General features: G+C 44.6%; 1 protein-coding gene across 1 annotated transcript in view; it reads right to left on the bottom strand.

The window, feature by feature from the left end:
* UBE2E1 (ubiquitin conjugating enzyme E2 E1) overlaps nt 1–21095 on the bottom strand; it is a 56370-nt gene extending 35275 nt beyond the window's left edge. Inside the window, exons 1-3 of the mRNA XM_083706117.1 lie at nt 20846–21095; nt 19488–19666; nt 18097–18147 (exon numbers count right to left, since the gene is read on the bottom strand). Of these exons, the coding sequence (XP_083562243.1) occupies nt 18097–18147; nt 19488–19639 (203 nt within the window). The 5' untranslated portion in view covers nt 19640–19666; nt 20846–21095. The remainder of the gene's footprint in view (nt 1–18096; nt 18148–19487; nt 19667–20845) is intronic.
* Nucleotides 21096–23632: the final 2537 nt, after the last annotated feature.

Here is a 23632-nt window from a genome sequence, read left to right as displayed (position 1 = left end):
TAAATCTCATCAGTAAGGAAATGAAGTGAATCCGAGCATATCACCATTTACTATACACAGGGAACAGGACTGAGTTTCATTAAGCTCCTGTGAAGGCAAGAATCGTAAAAATGCTAGAGTGTCCATAAAAGGCACTCTAAAGCATCCGAGATCACAAATATTTTAAACTCCCTGACATGATAACCATGGTCTCAGAAAGCATCAAACTTAGTTTACCTTGTCTTTTGAGCAGAGTGAGCAGTCTTCTTCAATCAGCACAAAATGAAAGAGAGAGTGTCAAAGCCCAGTACCCCAACTTGCATGTTAGAAGCCTACTTTGAACCTCATATTTCGTGCGCCTTCAGAATTTTAATAGTGAGGAATGTTCCTTCTGATCACAAAACTACTGCATACTTGCTCCCCTTAACATTTCTGGTGGTTTCATCATGTAAACCTTTACCCTTTTGTATAATCAAACTAGAAGAGCAGATAGTAATATGTCTCTTAAATAACCAAGGCTCGGGGTTTCACAGACAATGGCTGCAGGGATGCTGTGGAAAGGGAAGAGGTTGCTTGCAGACCCCATTAACTCAGGCTGGATGTTTTATTTTGTAAATGTGTATTTCACCTCTCCAAAAACCATGCAAAGCCAACGGCAAGACAAGAAACTAAGCAAACCAAAGCTAAACTGTCTGGATAACTCGGTTGGTTAGATCAGGCAGTGGCAAAGGTACCACTTTAGTTAATGGGGCCTCCCACTGCCACGCAATTTCTGTTCTCATCCTGAGGCAAAGTTCTTAACCCGAAGTACTATTTCTGGGTTAGCGGAGTCTGTAACCTGAAGTGTCTGTAACCTGAGGGTGCCACTGTAGTATTCAAGATGGGGGGCGGGGGACACTTACAGGAACTGTTAAACCAGGCACCCCCAAACTCGGCACTCCAGATGTTTTAGGACTACAACTCCCATCATCCTTAGCAAATAGGACCAGTGGTCAGGGATGATGGGAGTTGTAGTCCCAAAACATCTGGAGGGCTGCGTTTGCCTATGCCTGGGTTAGAGCGTGGTGCTGCTAACAACAAGGTGGCAGGTTCGATCCTCGTATGGGACAGCTGAATATTCCTGCATTGCAGGGGGTTGGACTAGATGATCCTGAGGGTCCCTTCCAATTCTACGATTCCAACACATGCGATGAAGTAACATCAAGGAGTGCATGTAGGTATCGGGGGGAGAAGTAGCACACAGTAGGGGTGGCGGTGGGTGGAACCCCCCCAACCCAGAACATCCTCCAAACCTCCTTGGACTGATACAGATATGAACCAGTTTGTCCTCAAATAGGGAACAAGACACTTCCAAGTCACTCTGAGGGAAAATGAAGCTGGTAAAAGTAAAGGGACCCCTGACCATTACGTCCAGTCGTGACCGACTCTGGGGTTGCAGCGCTCATCTCGCTTTATTGGCCGAGGGAGCTGGCGTACAGCTTCCGGGTCATGTGGCCAGCATGACTAAGCCGCTTCTGGCGAACCAGAGCAGCGCACAGAAATGCTGTTTACTTTCCCACCAGAGTGGTACCTATTTATCTACTTGCACTTGACATGCTTTCGAACTGCTAGGATGGCAGGAGCAGGGACCGAGCAACGGGAGCTCACCCCGTGGCAGGGATTCGAACTGCTGACCTTCTGATCGGCAAGTCCTAGGCTCTGTGGTTTAACCCACAGTGTCACCCGCGTCCCAGAAAATGAAGCTGACCCCCCCCAACACCTTCCCCACCATTTCCGTAGGTTTGGCTCAGTAAAAGACAGCTCCTTCTTCCTTTGACCAATGGGCAATGCTTCATAGACTCACAGAAGGGACCACCAGGATCATCTAGTCCATCCCACTGCAATACAGGAATCTTTAGTCCAATGTGGATCTCGAACCCACAACCCTGAGTTTAAAAGTCTCATGCTTTGCCGACTGAGCTATCCCAGCTTTGTGCATCAAGGAGTTAAAACTCTTCTATAGCACACACCAACGTATGTAATTTCCCCCCAATAAGATTTTATTAAGACCTTTCATAGTACAATACAATAAAAACAACAACACTAATCTAAGCAAAAAGAATGGAAAGTCCTCTCTCATAGGTAGATCTTAACTTGTCCCACACGGAAAGAGGTGAACCCTCTCAGCTCTCACCTGGGAGAGCTTCCCTTGCCTGCCTCTCACTTAGGGTCCTTTGCCAACCATCTGACAGCTTCATCTGCAGGCAAACCCTTCATTAACCCTGAGTGGAGGATTAAAAAAAAACACCCACAAAGCAACAGAGCACGGCAGAAGCAAGAACAAAGCAATAAAGGAAAAGAAAAGATAACAGATATAAAAATATTAAAGGCGTAATAAAATAGTAAAGTAATAAAAAAGGGAAAAGTAGTAAGTAAAAAAGACACTCAGCTATCTGAATGTCAGTTGTATATACAAGACGCACATGTCAAATTTATGTAGGTAAAAAAAAAGAAGGTAAAGGGCTCCTGGACGGTTAAGTCCAGTCAAAGGTGGCTATGGGGTTGCGGCGCTCATCTCGCTTTCAGGCTGAGGGAGCTGGCATTTGTCTGCAGACAGCTTTCTGGCCATCATGACTAAACCGCATCTGGTGCACGGAGGACGAGCACACAGAAACGCCGCTTACCTTCCCGCTGGAGCGGTACCTATTTATCTACTTGCACTGGTGTGCTTTCGAACTGCTGGGTTGGCAGGAGCTGGGACAGAGCAACAGGAGCTCACCCCATCATGGGGATTCAAAGAGCCCCAGAGGCTCAGTGGTTTAGACCACAGCACCATCCTTAACATTAACACAATGTCTTGTTGTTTAGAGTCAACCTAAATCAGGCATCGGCAAACTCAGCCCTCCAGATGTTTTGGGACTACAAATCCCTAGCTAACAGGACCAGTGGTCAGGGATGATGGGAATTGTAGTCTCAAAACATCTGGTGGGCCGAGTCTGCCTATGCCTGTCCTAAATGGTACACTAGTCAAGCAGAGGCTGGTTGAAGCAGAACCACACAATGGAAGTGATCAACGTCGCAAGCTACGGTCCTCTGTGTGACTAAGTCTGGTACCTTGTGGATTTCACTTCTAGAAAATGGCAGGCAGACATTTTAAGCAAGGGCTAAAGCAGGGCTGAGAACCTGCAGCTCCCCTGTTGCGACTACAATCCCCATCATCCCTGACCATTGGAGGTATTGGTTGAGGCTAATGGGAATTTTGAAAGCGCTGGATTTTGGACATAAAAGACTGGAGTTCAAATTCCTGCTCAGGGAGAGAATCTATAACCCCGTATTTGCCATACTGATTCCCTGCAAAAAGGACTGGAGACAAAGGAAAATTCCTAGATTTGCCTGTAAGGGACAGTTAAAAATGTTGCTGGCCAGTATTTAGGCACTAGCAGAAGTTGTCACTGCCTGCTGTTATATGTCACGGCAGCATGACAGACAACTGTTTCTGTCTGTTTCATTAATGGCACAACAGCACCAAACCCGGACTCTTTTAAGTCATAATTACAACCTTATGGTTTTTGCTGCTGCTGCTGTTTCTACGTGTATAAATCAGCAACAATTAAAAATATATCCCTAGGTTAAAAAGCGTTAGAAGTGTGCAAAAGTTTACAAAGACCAAGACACTTTAAATTTTTTATTTATTTTCAACATGTTTTAGATAAGCTAAACTAGGAAGCTTTCCAAGAATGAAACTGGCATTTGTGTTCCACATTGATATACTTATAAAGTAGGTAATTTCAAGGCGATGTCTGTAAGCTTTTTCACAAGGATTCAAGTCCTTAAGACAGGTTACAATTTCTTATTTTGAGAACACGATCATTATGTGTTTTAGATGCCATTTTAAGCTGTATACTTATGCCTACAAACAAGCACACAAGATCTGGCATTAAATCGTCTAATTAGGCAATATTTATATTAGCCCATTATAGCTGAGAGCATTTATGCTAATTGAAAGACACAATATAGTATTTGCAATACTTATTTGTGGAAGACTACTTCATGCATGTTTTTGCAATATATTTATTCAGATATTAAATGGAAAACCATAATGTATCTCTCACAGACATATTTGTGGGTTTTTTTCCAGAGAAGGATTCGAACCGCCAACCTTCTGATCAGGAAGCCCAAGAAGCTCCTGTGGTTTATACCACAGTGCCACCCCCGTCCCTTTTACCTTTATTTGACTGACCACCATTTTATCAGATAAAATACACAGCTGAGGGAAGGGAGGAAATGGGCTAGAAACTGTGAAGAAAAGCTCAGCTCCCTTTGTCTCAACACCAAGGTCTGTTTACAAGCTATGAGATTATGGAGGCTGGCCTCAAAACAGTTTTTGAATTCTTTGCAACCATCAACATCCCAAAATCCAACTTGTTCCATCCACTCTAAGTTCTGTTCACAATGAACCCTTCCAGTCTGTCCCGAAAGGTCTTGAATCCACTACATTCCTTTGCAGTTGCTTTTTCCGATGCAGATGTGGGTTTAAGATGCAACAATTTTTAAAAAACCCACAACTGTGACTAATGTAAAGCAACAAGGATATGAAATGCTCCGTCTCTGAAATTTGTATTTGAAAGAATGCAAATTTATTGGTAAGAAGAGATTAGGAACCTGTACAAATCCAATTTTGAATAGAGCCACTCCGCTGGCGATCTACCACTAGTTAAACTGAAGGGGTGGCGGACCTGAAACCTTCTCACAATGTAGTCATCAACCACAAACCGAAAGTGCAGTAGACACAAAAATATCTGCAGATAGGCAAGCGTGCTCACAGAGCTTCATGAGAGTCTCTCCAGTCTGAAGCAATAGAAAGGTAAAGTTTGTGTGGATCTATGTGATCTTAAACTGGAACTGGAATAGAGTATTTGTACACACTTAGAACCAAGAAAAAAATCACAATATAGTTCTTAGGTTGGTGAAAAGGTGAAGTAAACAGTAAGAAAGAGACCCAGTTAAAATCAACAGTCAGACACTATTGTGTGCCCTGTCACCTGGCAAGAAAAGACTCAAGTGTGCGGCTACAGATACAATCCACCCCATTAGATTATTTAATCTGACCCACAACTAGTTTGCACCACCTGTGATAAAGTCAGGATTGATCCAGGAGATTAAAAGAATACGGAAAAGTTGACCAAGAATAATTTCACTGACAGAGCAGAGGGAAACCCCATTATTTCTTCTCTATAAAGAACACCACTTGGTAAAAGCAACTATTTCACCCCGATTTTTTATTGTTTAAATATTCTGTCCAGAATTACTGATGGAAAGGAAGAATGGCCAAAATGTGGCTTTTCTAAACATTTAACATGTAAGTAGAATAAATTACGGTGGATTATTTAAATTCAGATTAAAATAATGTTCTCTCTCTCTCTCTCTCTCACACACTATATATATATATATATATATGAATGAATGAGATGGATCAGAAACCTCTGATTAAATGACCCCTTGTGGTACACTATAAGACTGATATAATTACTTTAATGACCAGATCATTTTAGCATCCTTGCAAACTAATCTTCTACAGCTAAGCACTATTATAATTAAAACACACTGCCACTTTCCCCTGCCTTATAAAGCATTTTTTTGGGCCGCTTCAAACATGATTAATTTTCTATGCAAAAGCTCTTCCATTTAGGAAACAGATGTAAACCCTGTGTAGTAAAATAATAATAATAATAATACATGAGGGGTCATCATCACATGTTAACGCTCCAGAAGTACGTGACACACTTTTCCTAAATGAAATATGTATGCGGAGAAGAGACAAGATGTCTCCAGAACAACCAGATTTCAAATTTTCCCTTGTCAAAAAATTCTGTCCACACGGACCGAAAATACTCCCTTCAGTTCCAGAAATACTCCAAAACTGAGATGTGTGCACGTGGGTGAGTGGCGGAGGTGGAACCTATATTTCAAGATTATTTTACTATTGCAAGATGCTTTTGCAACGCTATCACAGCACCGTCTTTCCTTTCTGTAACTCAGGGAAGAGTTAATCAAGGAACGTTATCTGTGGGAGCTATTTTTGGTCTTAGAACCAGTATGTTTATTTCTTAGTTAGCAAGTCCTGATGCCATATTCTGTGGGGTCGTGAGCACCACTATTTTCCACTTGCCTTTTGGTTTTTAAAATTCAAGGAAGTTGTACTTGGGAAATTGTATCATTCAAACAGATGTGAAAGAATATATTACACAGCACTTCTGGTAAAAGTAGCATCTCAGGAACATCACAGTTTGAAAGCAAAGTACTGTATAGCTTACAGTGCTCGGAGCAGGCAACATCACATTTTTTGCCATCACAAATTGTCTTTCATACTTTGCATGAATTATTTTAGTAGGTAAGTTACATCATAGAATTGTAGAGTTGGAAGAGACGCTGAGGATCTTCTAGTCCAAACCCCTGCAATGCAGGAATACCGTATATACTTGAGTATAAACCGACCCAAATATAAGCCGAGGCACCTAATTTTAGCACTAAAAACTGGTATAAACCAGTTCACCACACCACAAACCTGGTGGTGGCGGCAGCGGCAGTGGCGGAGGAACAACAAGCAGCCTAAAAGGGCTCCTTTCAGGCCACCTGTCCCACCGCCGCTCGCGTAAAAGCTGAGGGGGGCTTTTTCAGCATAAGAAATGTGCTGAAAAAGTTGTTTTATACTCAAGTATATACGGTATGTCCCTGCATCGAACCTGCAACCCTGGAGTTATGCTCTAACCCAGGCATGGCCAAACTTGGCCCTCCAGCTGTTTTGGGACTACAACTCCCATCATCCCTAGCTAACAGGACTAGTGGTAGGGGTTATGGGAATTGTAGTCCCAGAACAGCTGGAGGGCCAAGTTTGGCCATGCCAGCTCTAACCAATGGCCCTATCCAGATTTCCTCTCCCCCACATGTACAGTGGAACCTGGAACTTTCAAGGGCTTTCTTTTAAATAACCTACCATCTATATGGCACCCAATCCAGATCTATATGGGTTTAGGAAATCTTACTATACTCCCTAAGTCTATTAAATCTTTGCTGTTTAAGAACTGGATAGAACAGAGGTCCAATTGATCACCTGCCTGCTCATCAGGGTCAACAGCAAGTATCCTGTCTCCCCCCCCCCCCGCCGCCACATTGTCAGCAATTAGTCGTGGCAAATTATATACCCAACTCATCACCAAAGTATATTCCTATTCCCAACCCGCCTTACTCTCTCAGAGTAAGAAACAGCAGTATAGATTAAGAGCAGTCGCATCTCCTGCCCTTACGACAGAGTGGTGCAGTATTGCACCATTCTTTGCAGCCTTTGCACCAGTGTTGGCATATCCTGACTCTCTCCCAGCTTCTGGAAAGCAGCTGTGATTGCCCTACTACAGGGGTCAGTAAACTTTTTCAGCAGGGGGCCGGTCACTATCCCTCAGACCTTGTGGGGGGCCAGACTATATTTTTTTGGGGGGGGGGAATAAACAAATTCCTATGCCCCACAAATAACCCAGAGATGCATTTTAAATAAAAGGGCACATTCTACTCATGTAAAAACACGCTGATTCCCGGACCATCTGTGGGCCGGATTTAGAAGGCGATTGGGCCGGATCCGGCCCCTGGTCCTTCGTTTGCCTACATATGCCCTACAAGATCAGCAGCACTTTTTTACTAACTACAAAAAAGGTCAGTTACCTTCCCCTATTTTAGAGAAGGGACTTGGAACAGTCCACTGCTGCTTTTTCCAGACCAGACAGATGGCAGTAGCTTGTAGAGAAAGCTGGAAACTGTGAGAAAGGAATAGGAGGAATGGGCAGAAGGCACTTTGCATGTACTATGTGCAAGGTTGGCATAAGAAAAAGTTTACCTCTTGCGCATGAAGCAACACATAAGCGGTAGTTTTCACTTGCAGCTACTAAGTTTGCTTCAACTATTACACGTTGACACGACAGACCAGCAGCCTCTCTCCTTTTTGAAGGTATCAACATGCTTTTGTTTTCCTCAAAGGGCAAACAGCAGCTTTGGAGAGGACAGAGCAGGATTTTGATTGGGGAAACTGGAAGGTTTAAGCACACACCTCTTCTTCCTCAACTGAGGCTCAGTACACATTAGGAGTCTCCTACAGACATATTAGGGATGCGGGTGGCCCTGTGGGTTAAACCACAGAGCCTAGGACTTGCCGCTCAGAAGGTCAGCGGTTCGAATCCCCGTGATGGGGTGAGCTCCCATTGCTCGGTCCCTGCTCCTGCCAACCTAGGAGTTTAAAAGCGTGTCAAAGTGCAAGTAGATAAATAGGAACCGCTCCGGCGGGAAGGTAAACGGCATTTCAGTGCGCTGCTCTGGTTCGCCAGAAGCGGCTTAGTCATGCTGGCCACATGACTGTATGCTGTATGCCGGCTCCCTTGGCCAATAAAGCAAGATGAGCGCCACAACCCCAGAGTCGGTCACAACTGGACCTAATGGTCAGGGGCCCCTTTACCTTTACCGACACATTTCAGAGAGAGAGAGAGAGAGAGAGAGAGAGAGAGATGGGAGATCAATCACAGATCTCCTGTGCAAAACAGAGTTTGGCCCTAGTAAGGACAGTTCTGGACAGTGCTGTATTTTCATAGAATGGCTGTAAAAATTGTCTGCTCTTCTTTGCAAAGTCTGGAAATTGTGCATTTAAAACAGATACAATATTAGAAATTCCAATGCTATGAACCCCATGGATTATCTGAATTGATAACAAACTGCAAGTGTGGTCTTCTATGTGATAACTTTTGCAACCTGCACAAAAGACTGCCACTAAAGACTGTTTGCACTCAGTAAGTACATTTTTTTGCATAGTTTCCAAAGTTTCTGCTACTTCCATGCAGTGCAACAGATGTATCTTCGACAATAGCACTATCTCCTTTATCAAAATAGCCCAGGAAACATCCCCAGGTTTTAGATAAGCTGAGCTACATAAACAAAATCACTGTTTGCATATGATTACTTTGGCATAAGGCTTTCCAGATCCTGGTTTCTACTGTAACCCCCACCCTGCACACAAGAAGCAAGTAAGATATGCTCACAGCACCGCAAGCGTTATCGAAATGTGTTGCCAATGGATCACAAAGACAGTTAAAATAAGATAGGTAAGTGGTAATCTGGACATTTCAAACTTCAATTCTTTGCCAAAGCAGCTTCCAAAATCTGTCATTTTTCATATTTGGCAGGCAAGGCACTCAACTCATTAGGGAATTACATAAAAAGGGTGCACCAAAGAGAAAATCACTACAAAAAAAAAATCAAGCTAGCTATTGCCACATGATCTAAACTAAACAAACCCTGCCATTAGTATCTATCCCTCTGGTGTTTTGGGGAGGTGTTTTTTTAAAAAAAGAAGAAGAAGAAAGGAATCAACTGAAACTGTTTGCTGTTCAAAGTAATTGTGGGCTCCCAGAAAATATCACCCAGTTTGTTTTTTTATCATCCTGCTGTAAAGCGATCTTTACAGGTGAAGTAGATGTACTCAATCAGACCAACTGGTCTGTCTCGTTCCAATGCTATCTCCCTCAGCAACACTCCAAGGTCTCTGGGACCCAAGATTAGTTTTACGGAGAAATGTCAGGCATAGAAGCTGAACGTCAAAAGCTCGTGTCCTACCACTGTATTACAGCCCCTACCCAGAAGAACAAGTGCATCCCCCAAGACATTTTGGCACAGACAGAGGGGCAGAGATAAATTGCAAAGTGTGCTGGAGATAGTGCTAAATGATCAGAAACGAGGATGCCGGTTTAAAAGGAAACAGGCTCAATTATTACTGTTTTTTAAATCGTGCCATTTCCAATGGATGACCATTTGAAGTGCTTACTCAAATATTTCAGGAGAGTGCTGCTAATTGAGGCCAAATGCCTATCTAATGCAACATCCTCTCTCTCTCAAATGACTTACTTGATGCCCATGGAAGGCATAGCTGTCTGCCACATTATTAGACAAGCAGTAGACACGGTGTGGCAAGTGGCCCCTAGCCTACCACAGCTACCTTTACAGGTAAAGGTAAAGGACCCCTGGACGGTTAAGTCCAGTCAAAGGTGACTATGGGGTTGCGACGCTCCTTTGGCGTTTGTCCACAGACAGTTTTCCAGGTCATGTGGCCAGCATGACTAAACTAAGGTTACCAGACGTCTCTGTTTCCCGGGGAGAGTCCCCGGATTTACAAATCAGACCCCATACAAAATCCATTGAAGTTGAAAAGTGTCATTGAAAAAAATATGGTAACCTTAGACTAAACCGCTTATGGCGCAATGGAGCACCGTGACGGAAATGCCGTTAACCTTTCTGCCACAGTGGTACCTATTTATCTGCTTGCACTGGCGTGCTTTCAAACTGCTAGGTTGGTAGGAGCTGGGACTGAGCAATGGGAGCTCACCCCACCGTGGGGATTCGAACCGCCGACCTTCTGATCGGCAAGCCCAAGAGGCTCAGTGGTTTAGACCACAACGCCACTCACGTCCCTTACCTTTTCACCTTACAACCACCAGACAGCAACAGCAACTTAGTTTTTCCACACGTCTATGGACAAGTGCCAAAAAAATTACATTGATCAAACACAGCCCATGCTCCGTGCTGCCTACTGCTGCATTTAATTTTGGAATTAAACTGTTGCAGAACAATTGTGGCCAAGCCAACCATCCTTGTTCAGGATGCTGTTAATCCAATGCACCATAAGCATGACAATTACCGTATTTTTTGCACCATAACACTCACTTTTTTCCTCCTAGAAAGTAAGGGGAAATGTCTGTGCGTGTTATGGAGCGAATGCCTACGGATGGTGGGGGTTCTGCTGCAGTCGTGAGCAGAGGATCCATGGTTCCCCTTCCTTCCCTCCTCCATGGCTCGCTTTGAAACAGCAAAGCGGGAGAAGAGCTGCTGAGTGGGAAGGAGAGAGGGACAGAGAGCCTGCTTGCTTTAAAGGAGCAAAGCGGGAGAGGAGAGGAGCCTTCTCCTCTTATACCCCTCTTCTGCATTATTAACCACATCCTTCTCCACCCACCACATGCATGTTCCTTGTCTCTTGAGTGCTTTTCCTTCCCTCCCCACTTAAAGCGTGGTTACAAAGCACGGATCCACATGGATCCTCAGGATTTTTGCATTGGGCTACCTCAAATTCACCGTCAGATCACATGTCTGTGGCCACAGCATGAACCACAAAAATCATACACCCACTGTTTCATTTAGAATATTTTTTTCTTGTCTTCCTCCTCTAAAAACTATGTGCGTGTTATGGTTGGGTGCGTGTTATAGAGCAAAAAATACGGTACTTAGCAACCGTCCCAGTCGGGCCTAATGCTAGAGAGTGACCAGGTGGGGCAATGGCAAAGGGCCCAGACCTTCAATGGAGCCCCTCCAAGACCCCCAACCAGATGCAATAGGCAGGCAAGCAGTTGCTGTTGCCATCACACATCTTAAAACTCTAGATCCTTAAACTTCAAACCCTCCCCACTGAATCTCTTCTAAAACAGATCTTTGCTGATTGAGAAAGAGTTCCTTACTGTCATGCAGATCTTGAATTACTTTGGGGCTTTTTGCTCCATCCAGCTGTTCTGTCCACCCTGTTTGGGGAGCCACTACCCCAGTCCGAAGAAATATGGTTGCTGCTTGCGGTTGCCCATGGCCAGAGGAGGCAAAGGCACTCTGCACATGCAGAACAGCACTTAACTTTTATTTGCATTTAAGCAGGAGGTTCTTTTCATCTTTGCAGGTAAAGCCACCAAGAGCAATGCTTAATTTCTAATAAATGAAATAATCAAACTCTTGCGTGAACTGGATGCGGTAATTAAATCTGAAAGCACAGGATTAGTACATTAACAGCAGATTAAAAGTGAGGATTTTATTCAGAGCTGTGCCCTGAAAGGCTGATCAGTACTGAGGGCATTGTAATATAGAAAGGAATTTTATATCTTCATTTGGATAATGTTTTGTAAAAAGCTTTCCCAAAAAAGTGATAAATCTGCCTGAGAGAAACATTTGCTAACTGAACAGTCTCTAATCGTTATTGGCTTTATATTTAAAAAGTAAAAAGAAACTAATGTAGGTCTTTCTATAGGTTTAACTACCAATTTCTCCATATGAACCTTATTGTACACTGTTCCTTAAGTATTTGCTCCACATTATGTAGGAATTTTTCAGCTAATAAACATTTATAAAGTACTCTCCATAGAACGTCACCACTGACAAAAAACAGAAAGCATACATATGCAAAATGAACTTGGCATTCACAAATGTCTCTTTCAAGCCAGTGAACAAAGGGAAGAAAAACCAAAACTCTCATCTTGGTTAAACAGCTGCAGAGTATTCCTGCATTATGGAGCGCTAGAAAGCAGCCCATTTAACGCATTTGCCCAGGCAATAGCTGCTCAAGGGAACACATTCGTTCATATAGCATTTCTTGCAAAATAATAAAAAATTGTGTATTTTAAAACCTTGGTTCTTAAAAATATGCACTTGCATATAGTTCCACTGATATTAAGGAGACCAAATTTGTGTAAGTTTTTAAAGAATTAAGATATTGGGGCACAGATTAATTAATATATGAAAGTAGAGTTCAGTGCTATTGTGAGATATATATTTTTTAAGCCTTCACTGAGTTTAAAGGGAGATTTAGGGCTATTGAAAAAAAACACCAATAATTTATTGCTGCACAACTTGTGAAATCGAATTCAAATTTCTCAGTTCCATTTCTGCAAATCACAGATAATTTCCCATTCATTTCTGTGCATTTTTATTATGTGTTACTTTGTGGCATGACATTAACATTTCTCTAGTCCTCCCTCTCCTTTAATATTATTTTAGGTCAAAAGGTTTGTAGGCATTTTTGGAGAGAGAAAAGTTACAAGAAACAACATCTGGACAAACTAATAGGATTCATGCATATTCTGCACATTTGAAATAGGAGTTTTACTATTAGTTTTCCCTGAAGGTTTCTAAATCACACAAACCTGAAAAACATCCTTAAAATGCTCATGTTAGAATTAGAGAGACAAAACGTTAGATTAGTTATGAAGTCCAAACTGTACTTTGTGAGACTATGCTATTATTTGCACTTTTTCTTCTGGGACCTATGAAATTCAGAATTCTGAACACACAAATAGGTGGGGGGGGGGGAAACCACCCACTTTGTTTTCCTTCGCCCAGCCCAGTATGTTTGCACAAGTCTTAAGGAAATTCTATGCTACTACTAAGCGCTTTAAAAGAGACATTTATTGAAATGCCAATAAACAGCACTATTTCTTGCTAGCCAGATGTGATCCTTTGGACGTCAAAGCCCTATCTTCTATTTAAGCCCCAGTCAAAATGTGTCTTCAGTTCTCTCGTAATAACTGCCAAGCAAGAACCCAAGCAATTTCACAAATGGACAAGGTAAACTGCTCACCCTCCCATGGAAACTCTCCAGCAAGAGTCAAGTTAGCACATCAAAATGCATGAGAGAAACAGAAACTCTGCAATATTACCTAGAAAGATGGCATTTAAAAGAACACAAATATCTCAAACAAAAAATGGCAAATAAAATAAAGTAAAAATTGCTGACACTGTCAGACTAAGGATTTTACACAAAGCCCCTTTCTGAGAAACAATTTGCTCTCTTCCCTTTCTTAGGGGTCCTCATGAAAGTTTGGTGTGTAGCTGCTTTCGAGGGCTTGCCGCTGCTCCTTTTTGCCCATGTTTGTTGCTGCTCTTCAGTCTGTTGTACAGTGATTGTTGCGTACACAAACTGGGTGTACTCGGGGCGATTTCTAGCCTTCGGTGCACATTCCCAAAGTGCACCGAGTCAATAAAAGAAAGCACTTTTCTGCACACATCTGGAGCATTTCAAGTCAGGTTTCATTCCCAGACCATAAAGCGAAAGCGTGTGAAACCTGATCCCCTGGAAAGTACTGCCATCTGAATGCAGGGGGGCTGCTTCCAACAACCATGGAGATCCTTATCAGGTATGGAGCAAAGGGAGAGAGGGGGCTTGGGGACAAGGAAGACGATCTCGCATGTTATCAAGGAGGAGATGCAACAGCAGTCTGGTATGATAAGAGCAGCCAGAAGAAGCCGCACTATTTTAGTACAGTCTAACTTTGGTTGGGGACGCGGGTGGCGCTGTGGGTTAAACTACAGAGCCTAGAACTTGCCAATCAGAAGGTCGGCGGTTCGAATCCCCGTGACAGGGTGAGCTCCCATTGCTCGGTCCCTGCTTCTGCCATCCTAGCAGTTCGAAAGCACGTCAAAGCGCAAGTAGATAAATAGGTACCACTCTGGCGGGAAGGTAAACGGTGTTTCCGTGCACTGCTCTGGTTCGCCAGAAGTAGCTTCATCATGCTGGCCACATGACCCGGAAGCTGTATACCGGCTCCCTCGGCCAATAAAGCGAGAGGAGCGCTGCAACCCCAGAGTCGGCCACGACTGGATCTAATGGTCAGGGGTCCCTTTACCTTTAACTTTGGTTGACAAACATAATCTGTTCCGGAAGCCGAACAGAGCCGTTCAGGAACCGAGGTCTGACTGTACCATCAAACATATACATAAAACCTGACAAAAGAAGGATTGAGCCACTGCCCAAAGCAAATTAGGCCCAATGGCCACTTTCACAAGATCTGCTTCAGCAGTTTTCACACATTTGCCATGCCTGCACAGTTACAGCACCACATGCAACCTTCACTATGCATGCCCATATACGGTGGTACCTCAGGTTACATACGCTTCAGGTTACAGACTCCACTAACCCAGAAATATTACCTCGGGTTAAGAACTTTGCTTCAGGACGAGAACAGAAATCGTGCTCTGGCGGCGCGGCAGCAGCAAGAGGCACCATTAGCTAAAGTGATGCTTCAGGTTAAGAACAGTTTCAGGTTAAGTATGGACTTCCAGAACAAATTAAGTACTTAACCCGAGGAACCACTGTATTATCATCTCTGCTCTCCTCCAAATACTTTGTCTGTAGTTATCACGGACGGTGAGAGGCTGAATGCATACTTCTCTAACCAAACAGCAACTGGTGTGATGGTGCATTTTAAAGACTATAATTGTTCCTAGGAATAAGATAATGCCCGTCCGCCAGATCCTTAGCAGCTCCAAAGATTATCACTCAAATTAAAAGAGGCCGTTTCCCACATTAACCATATCCACAAGTGCGAGGGACAAAAAGGCATTCTTAGTGTCACTTGTGAAAGCAGCCTATGGCAGGGGGCTTCACGGTGAGCCCCCTCGAGGAACAAAAGCAACAATCCAAGCTTTCTCGAGCGTAGCCAAGACAAAACACAGGCAGGCGGTTCACTGGCAGTGCTCAACCTTGTCCTGAAGGCAAACACATCAAACGAAAGGGGAGATGCAGGACCTCATGGGCTCACAGAAAGCTTTAAGGTGCCTTGTTGGGAAAACTCTTAGAAGAAGCAAAAAGTATATGAGGAATAAACCTACAGGCCCCCGTCACCAATAATATTCAGGGCATGCAGCTATGCTGTAGCAGCTTAGGTGGGGTGAAATGTGATTCCATTCTGTCTTTAAAAAGACAACAAGGAGTTCTTTGGCTCTACGTCCCCTGAAATCATAGTGGCACATTGCAAAACCCTAAAAAAAATGTGTGTTTCTCACATCTGTAATGGGCCGCTACAGCAGTGTCCAATCCTGAATGAGAGCAGCATGAGACTAGGAGAAAGTAACCTAGCCAGGCCAATGCTACTGGTGTAAAGGTATGGCTCTTTCCCATAGCATCAGCTAACAGCTGGATTCACACTGAATACATAAAGGCAGGGGTAGGCAATGTGTTACCCTCCAGATGTTGTTAACTCCAACTCCCATCAGCCCCAGCCAACATGACCGATGGTGAACCGCAATGGTTACTCCTGTGTTAGGAAATGGCAACACATAGGCTATTTTCACACATGATGCTTAAATCTGTTGTAGCCTGTGCTGTGCCTGTGATTTTAACGCAACACCTACAGGGGCTAGAGAAATGGCTCTCTTCCACAAGAACATATTCACACATCTACAAAATACTTTAAAATATTCTTTTGTGTGACAAAGCAAACACATCCCCCCAAAAGGCCGTCATTTTCATAACGGATTTAAGATGCGAATGAAGAGAGAACAATGTTTTGAGACACAATTTTGTGCCCCCAAGCAAATAAGTGCCAACAATGAAGTTACTCTAAAACTCAAGATTGAAGGTTTCTAGGTCCCACCCCCCACTTCCTCCTCCTCCACCTCTCACTACCAATTATGAGCCAAATCAAGGCTAGCATACTTCTCTCAAGTTCAACACAATCCACAGGAAAAAGAAACTTGAAAACACCCAAACTTCTGCTCACATATACGATTTGAAGTGAAAGATTCCTCTGATCACCAGGTAGTTTAAAGTGCTTGTAGCATAAACCAATTTTTGCCCCTCAAAAGGCTTGAGCAAAGCAAACATCTCTGCATTGTGCCTCGAAGTTTATCATTCCCGGTGGACTGCACTAGTGAAATAAGAAGCCACATCTACAGTCATTATATTCTGACAAGGTAATTTGCTAGCATAGCCCTGAAAGGCACCAAGTTCATATACAAGCTGTTTAGAGAGAGATAACTGTTTCGAGATTACTTGGATGATTTGGACATACACTTCGATCAGGCAGGGTAAGAGGGAAGCCATTAACAAGAATGCAACACTGAGAACAGCAGATTCCAAAAACCCACATAGCAAATTCACAAGCATGATTAATTTAAACCGCATGAAGCTTCAGCAACAAGACAAAGCCATTTGTCATGCATGTTTTTAAAGTCTCTCTTATCAAACACCAAGGACTAAAAACCTTTAACATCATAATACATTTGTATCAGTCATCTCCCCTCTTTCATCCAGGCATCAGTCACTGATAGTGTTCCTGATCCCGTTGCAATGGGGACTTCGGCCAATAGAAGGAAATACGTCTTTAGCTGATCCTGTTAAATAAACAGGGCAAACCTTCATTAAGCCCAGACCTCTCCTCTCCTCACATATTTTCAGAAAGGGAACGTCTTGCAGGTGGAGGAAGCAAGCTCCACCCTAAGTGTTTTAAAAGACGGAACCTTCACCGGCTGCCACCATCAATAGCAACTGGCTCGAAAGTGGTTATTAGCAGCCTGACAGATAAAGATGCTCTCTAGAAACAGCAACCTCAACTGTGACAGTATGTGCTGAAAGTAGCCTTCCTGTTTAATTAACAAGGGGCAACCATGGACCATCTATACTGCATTACCCCATATCTAAATGCTCAGGGGCTACAAAAGCTAAGTGATAACCTAAGAAGCAGCTTAGCAGGTACTTTCAGAAAGTGTCTAAATCTTTTAACACACAGCTCAAACACTCATTTTATAAAAGGCAATGACATCCCCCGGGGTGTGCTTTCACCAGATTACATGCATGCTCTTAAGGTGCATATGCTGAGCTAGGAACTCAAATCTCATTCCTATTGCATGCAGCACTGCACGGCGCAGAGGCATAACAACTTGAAAAAGCAGCAACAGGTCTTCCGTCTCCCCCCCCCCCAATTAAATGCAATAATAAGCATGATGCAATTTGGAATAATACCTATAAATGCAAAAGGGGTGACAGGAACATGCGTTTTCATATCCTTCACAACTGCCCAGCCACAGAAATATATATACTTCACACAGCATGACAACCAATGATGCAATCCACTCCTAATGCAATTACTTCTGAAGTACAATAAAAACAAGCATAAGAAACAGAATATTCACATCCGGAATTCACCTTCTGAGCATCAAAGGCAATAAGGAATTATTCCAAGCCATTCGGAAAATATACTCTGCATCAACATTTCAGAGCCAAAAATTATATTTAGAAGTAATAACCTGTCAAGTGCTCTCCAGTCTTCCTCATTACCATCGTAGGTGCGGTAGCTGCCACCCCACAAAATGTCCTGCATTTAACTGGTAAGATGCATTTATTTCCCTGCCCTTCTGGAAGCAGCAGCCAACAACTGCACGCAGGAAAACACAGAGTGCAATGATATCATGCCGTGTCACGTGCCTTATTTAACTAAACATGGGAGGCAATACAGGTTGCTGGTAGCCACACTTAATTGCAACACGTAGTCCAGCCATTAGAAAAGATGGATCAACACATACCTGCAGTTGGGAGGTGGATCTAAGGTGATGTCAGCCAACTCCTTCTGAATCCTACAGCAAGAAACCAAAAGAGAAGGCAAATCTTACACAGGGAATTCAAGAGATGAAAGCAGTTTGACTTTCCCAAGTAACATCCAAAAACTATTGATAGGGATAAAGGGCAAGCTACATAAATCTACTAAGGTTGATCCAGGTCCATTATTTCCAAACCTTAGTGATCTTCATAACACTGAAACTATTATACCTGCTTTATTGTCAGAAACACAGGGCAAAATACACTGTTTTGCTCAAATTAATGAGTCCAAAACTCATGCCAACTTTCGGTCAAGTCTAGCATTCTGTGCAGTGAAACATACTAGATCCCCACAGAAGCAGCAGAAACGAATGACATTCCAATTGGATCACCTTAATGCCATCACAGGTATGAGCGAATAAATAGTACAGAGTTCCCCTTCACTAACCACAACAGAAGAAATCCAAACATCAACGATGTCAGCAACAAAATTCCCACTAATTTTTATCACTAAGCAGCAAAAAGAAGGGTATGTTCAGAGCATTATAGAATATTCCTTCCGTTTGTTTCTCCCTCCCCAAAATTAATTGGCAGTCAATACAAATACTAGTGTGTGCCCTACCCTCTGTAAAATTCCTCATGAAAGGCTCCTCCTCTTTTCATACCAATGTCACATATTAATTTCAGTAGAAACAAGATGGAGAGCGCTGGACCCATCAGACAATTTTTTGGAAATACCAATTCAAATCCCAGCTACACAAGGAGGTTCATAAGGGTGAGATTTGTACGTTTTCAATAAGAACACTCGTCTTATTGAAGCAACAGTGATCTTTTGCATTAAAGTTTGAAAGCTGAATTGTGATGAATTTGAAAAAACAGAAAAGATTAACTCTAAACGCGAGATAGAAAGTAGCATTTTTTTTCTCCCTGGGAGGCTACTATTTTAACACCTAATTGGATGAACTCAATGCAGATACCAAATCTTAATTAATCTATATCACACTGCTGCACACTGACTACTGTCACCATCCACCAGGAAAGCTTGTGAAGAAATTAAGACTTTTGCCCAAGGCTATGCAGTAAGTTGGTAGCAATGCAGGAATTGAGGTACTCTTGGTTTGAAGTCACTGGCTCTGAACTTTTCTGCTGGTGGATACAAGTGATAATGACAAGTTTCAAGTAGAAGGTTAGAGGTATGGTTAGGTAAAAAACCCCGAGATTCTTTAAAATAAAAATAATGCCCTTGGGGAGTGGGCAACAATGCTGATGGGGGGTGGGCTGTAATTGTTTTGCAGAAAGAGCATATGCCAGAAAGGTATTCAGTGAAGAAAAGCCATCGCAACAACTATAAGAAAGAGAATGCTAAGGACAGTCTCACCTCTTGGCACTGGTGGAAAGGAGCTTGGAATTTTTACTCATGCTGACTTTACTTTCCTTCTTCTTAGGTGTGCTTGTCTCTTTCTCGGTCTGTTGGTTGGAAGACGAAGATGAGGAAGAGCTGGTGCTGGCCCTCGAATCGTCATCCGACATAGCTACCCCACACTACGTACCCCAAACCTGGAGTAAAAACACCACAGGGAACGGGGGGGGGGAGGGAAACGGGGGACAGTTAACACTTGGACAAGGAGCCACGGGGGTCTTGGGTCAAGCTCTTAGAAAACATTTTCTACTTCTCTTCGTAGGGAGAAAGAATGAATAGATTCAAAGAGAAGCCCCCACCCGCAAGTTTCAGCAACATTTAGTGCCAGCTCCTCTCTAGAAATGGGGGCGAGGGGGACGCGCAGACCACAAGAATTAATAAAAGGGGAAACTGGGATTAGGGAGACGAAGCAATTTCCTTACATGCCTCCTCTAACCTTTTCACACAGGACCCCCTCCGACCCCCTGCTTTCCCCCTCCAAATAGCATCCATGACACACGGAGATAAAGGGGTCAGAGAAGAGAGGCTAGAGAGTGGTGGAAACATTGGTATTCTACAAGGTTGGGGCAAAGTAAGAAATTCGGGGGGGGGGAGTACTAGGAAAAACAGGGAGGCTGCTGAAAGAGGTGAGGTGGAAAACTCACCACAGGAAGTGAGGGTTGGGGGGGGGGAAATACTTTTCAGAGGGCGCATAATGGGGACTAGTAATTAGGGGGGGGGGCAGAGATGACCCAGGAAAAAGGGGAATGCCCTGGAGGGGGGAGAGGAGAAATCCGTAGTGGGTGCGAAAGAGGAATCGGTATTGTGGGCAGGGGGTGTCTATAGAGTATACCCCCCTCCAACTTGGGGGGGGGGAGCAGCTAGCTACTCCTCAAGGGGCTCCCCGCCCCTTCTTCCTCCTCTACTTCTAAACGCCCCCCCTTGGCTTTTGTTTTACTACCCTTCCCCACCCCCCAAAACAACACGCCTCCCTCCCCACCACCTCATCCTTCTAGGTTTGCAAGACGGGGTGGGGAGGGGAGAGAAAGCTGCCCCCCCCCCGTCCGCGCACCCTCCGGCCTCCCCCGGCTCCCAGGGGTGCGGGGCGAGACCTGTCAGCTCTCCCCCCCAAAAATACTCCCCGCCCCCCGACGTCTCCTCTGCCCACCCGGGTCTCCCTCCCTCCCCCCGCTGCCATCTCCTCTCGGCTCCCCCCCCCCCGCGGGAAGCCCCCAAGCCCCCGCCGCCCTCCTCCGCGCTCTCGGGGGGAGGCCAGGCGCGGCGGGGGCGTCTGCGCCCGTCGAGGGTGAGAGTCGGGGCGCCCCCTCTCCCCCTACCTCTCTCCCTTTGTGTCTGGCGCTCCTCCTCGGTGCGGCTGGGCCTGGCCACTCGTGTCTCTCTCGCGGGGAGAGAAGCGGAAGTGCTGCAACAGCAACTATTAAGCAGGCAATGGCTTCCCCGCCTGCCGCTCTGCCTTGCCGCCCCCCCGCCCGCCGCCGCCGCCGCCTCCCGCAAGCAGGGGAAGGGGAAGGGGGGACAGACAGCCGGTGTCACCCTACAGTGTACAAGAAACGCTATACACACACATATAGAACACACACACACACACATATATATATTTTATATATATATATATATATATACACACACACACACACACACACACTCTCAGAGCTTTTTTCTTGGGGACAGGGGGATGCATGCCCCTAAACATTTTGTGAATCTAAGTTTGGCCTCATGGAGGGGCAGTATTTCAATATGAGTAGGAAAATGAGAGTAGCCCTAAACATTTTTTACCTCGGGTTACATACGCTTCAGGATACATACGCTTCAGGTTGCAGACTCTGCTAACCCAGAAATAGTGCTTCAGGTTAAGAGCTTTGCTTCAGGATGAGAACAGAAATCGTGCTCCGGCAGCACAGCCGCAGCAGGAGGCCCCATTAGCTAAAGTGGTGCTTCAGGTTAAGAACAGTTTCAGGTTAAGAACAGACCTCCGGAACGAATTAAGTACTTAACCCGAGGTACCACTGTACACACACACACACACACACATACACACAGTGCTTTCTTCTGGGGGGGACGCAGGGGTACGCATACCCTTAAACATTTTGTGAATCTAAGTTTGGCCTCATGGAGCGGCAGTATTTCAATATGAGTAGGAAAATGAGAGTACCCCTAAACATTTTTTGAGGAAAAAGCACTTCACACACAAACATATATGTACACACACACACACACACACACACACACACTTCCCTTTGTCTTCCCACCAAAGTGTGGTCATGCCCCCCCCCCCCAAAGCACACACATGCACCTCATGGAAAGAGGGCTTTCCCTGGGCCACGACAGCTCTACATGCCACCCGCCACCCCACACTCACCTCTCTCTCTCTCCCCTTTGGAGGTGCGGGGTGGGGAGAGGGATACAAAGATGCCTCTGATGGGGGGGCCATCTGGAGCAAGCCAGGCAAATATTCTGCACCTTGGTGCTGCAGGGATCCAGAGTTACTGGATTCCCAACCTTTTTGGGGGGCCATGCCCCACCTAAGCATCTCTAAAATCCCGATTAATCCCCCCCTACATGACATATAATTCTTATTATTCAAAAAGGAGGAAGCCTAAAAGGCCTTTCCCTGTTAATAACTTGTTTTTGAATTGACCCCCTTAAAAATCAAATTGCCCACCTGTGGGCCGTGGGCCCCACATTGGGAACCACAGTACTAATGGGGGGGGGACCTTTCCAAACCTAATCATGAGAATGAGAGGCATGTCGGTTTTGGGGGTGGGGGTTGGAGGTCAAGGGCACCTTCTCTGAAAAGTCACACCGTCAGGTGTCTCCCCCCACCCCCAGCCCACCTCACGCCAAAAGGCTCCTAGGTAGTAGCCTTTTCTTCTTGTTTTACCTATTTCGTCCTCACTTTAAAAGCACAGAAGGAGAGAGAGAGAGACTGATAATGGCCTCAGGAGTGTGAATTCCCCCCACCTTCACTCACTTTCTCCAGCAGAAACAGCAACCACCTGCCCTGGCTCTGGGATGGCCTCAGTAGATTTTTACCTGCAGAGTCCCAAAACAACAGGCCTGTCCTGTTAGAAAAAAAAACTTCTTTTTCTTAGGGCAAGCAACTTTCTGCTTGTCCAAACTCTAAAGGTAGCAAAAACAGCCAAAAACCCCCAGCAATTCCTCTTTTCCACCCACTTCACTTCTGTAGTTTTAACTTCACATCTATTTCTTTTTGTTTATCCAAAAGCATCAGTAAACATTTCACCTCCAACCCTGCAGAGCCACCTATTAGACATTCATGGTCACGATCCTGCAAGTGGGAGCCTTGGAGAGGGGCTGCAGGCAAGCTGCAAGTTTAAGAACCATCCCTTCCTAAGGGGATAGAGAGGAGATGAAGTGATGTATTTAAAACATTTAAAGTGTTCATTAATGTCATTTATCTGGAGGGGATAGGAGCTGAAAGGAGACTTATCTGACAAGCGACACTTTGGCTAGTCTAACCCCACTTACCTAGGAATAAGCCCCACTGGGTTCAATAGAACTTACCTCTGAGTAGACATGGTTAGGAACGCACTGCTACTTTGTAAAGCATTCATTGATGGTCAGTCTCATTTCTCTGATTTTAGCTTCTTTCCTCATCCTGTTCATTAGCTTTTGGGTTGTTCCATCCCATAGAGGACAATTTCATTGTTCTATGTGGGTGACATCATTTTGTTAGTCTGTGATGTCATCAGTCCCATTCAGGGACCTAAATGTTTTGGGGGGATGGGAGGATGGGTGTGGAAGACTCCCTGGTCCTGAATGGGGTAACTGTGCCCCTGAAGGACCAGGTGCGCAGCCTGGGAGTCATTCTGGACTCACAGCTGTCCATGGAGGCGCAAGTCAATTCTGTGTCCAGGGAAGCTGTCTACCAGCTCCATCTGGTACACAGACAAAGACCCTACGTGGCGGCAGACTGTCTCGCCAGAGTGGTGCATGCTCTAGTTATCCCCCGCTTGGACTACTGCAATGTGCTCTGCGTGGGGCTACCTTTGAAGGTGACCCGGAAACTACAACTAATCCAGAATGTGCCAGATAGACTGGCGACTGGGAATGGCCGCCGAGACCACACAACAACAGTCCTG

This window comes from Podarcis gaigeae, assembly GCF_964106915.1.
Source record: "Podarcis gaigeae genome assembly, chromosome: 12".
NCBI classification, from domain to species: Eukaryota; Metazoa; Chordata; class Lepidosauria; order Squamata; family Lacertidae; genus Podarcis; species Podarcis gaigeae.
This window is presented reverse-complemented; position numbering and strand designations above follow the sequence as displayed.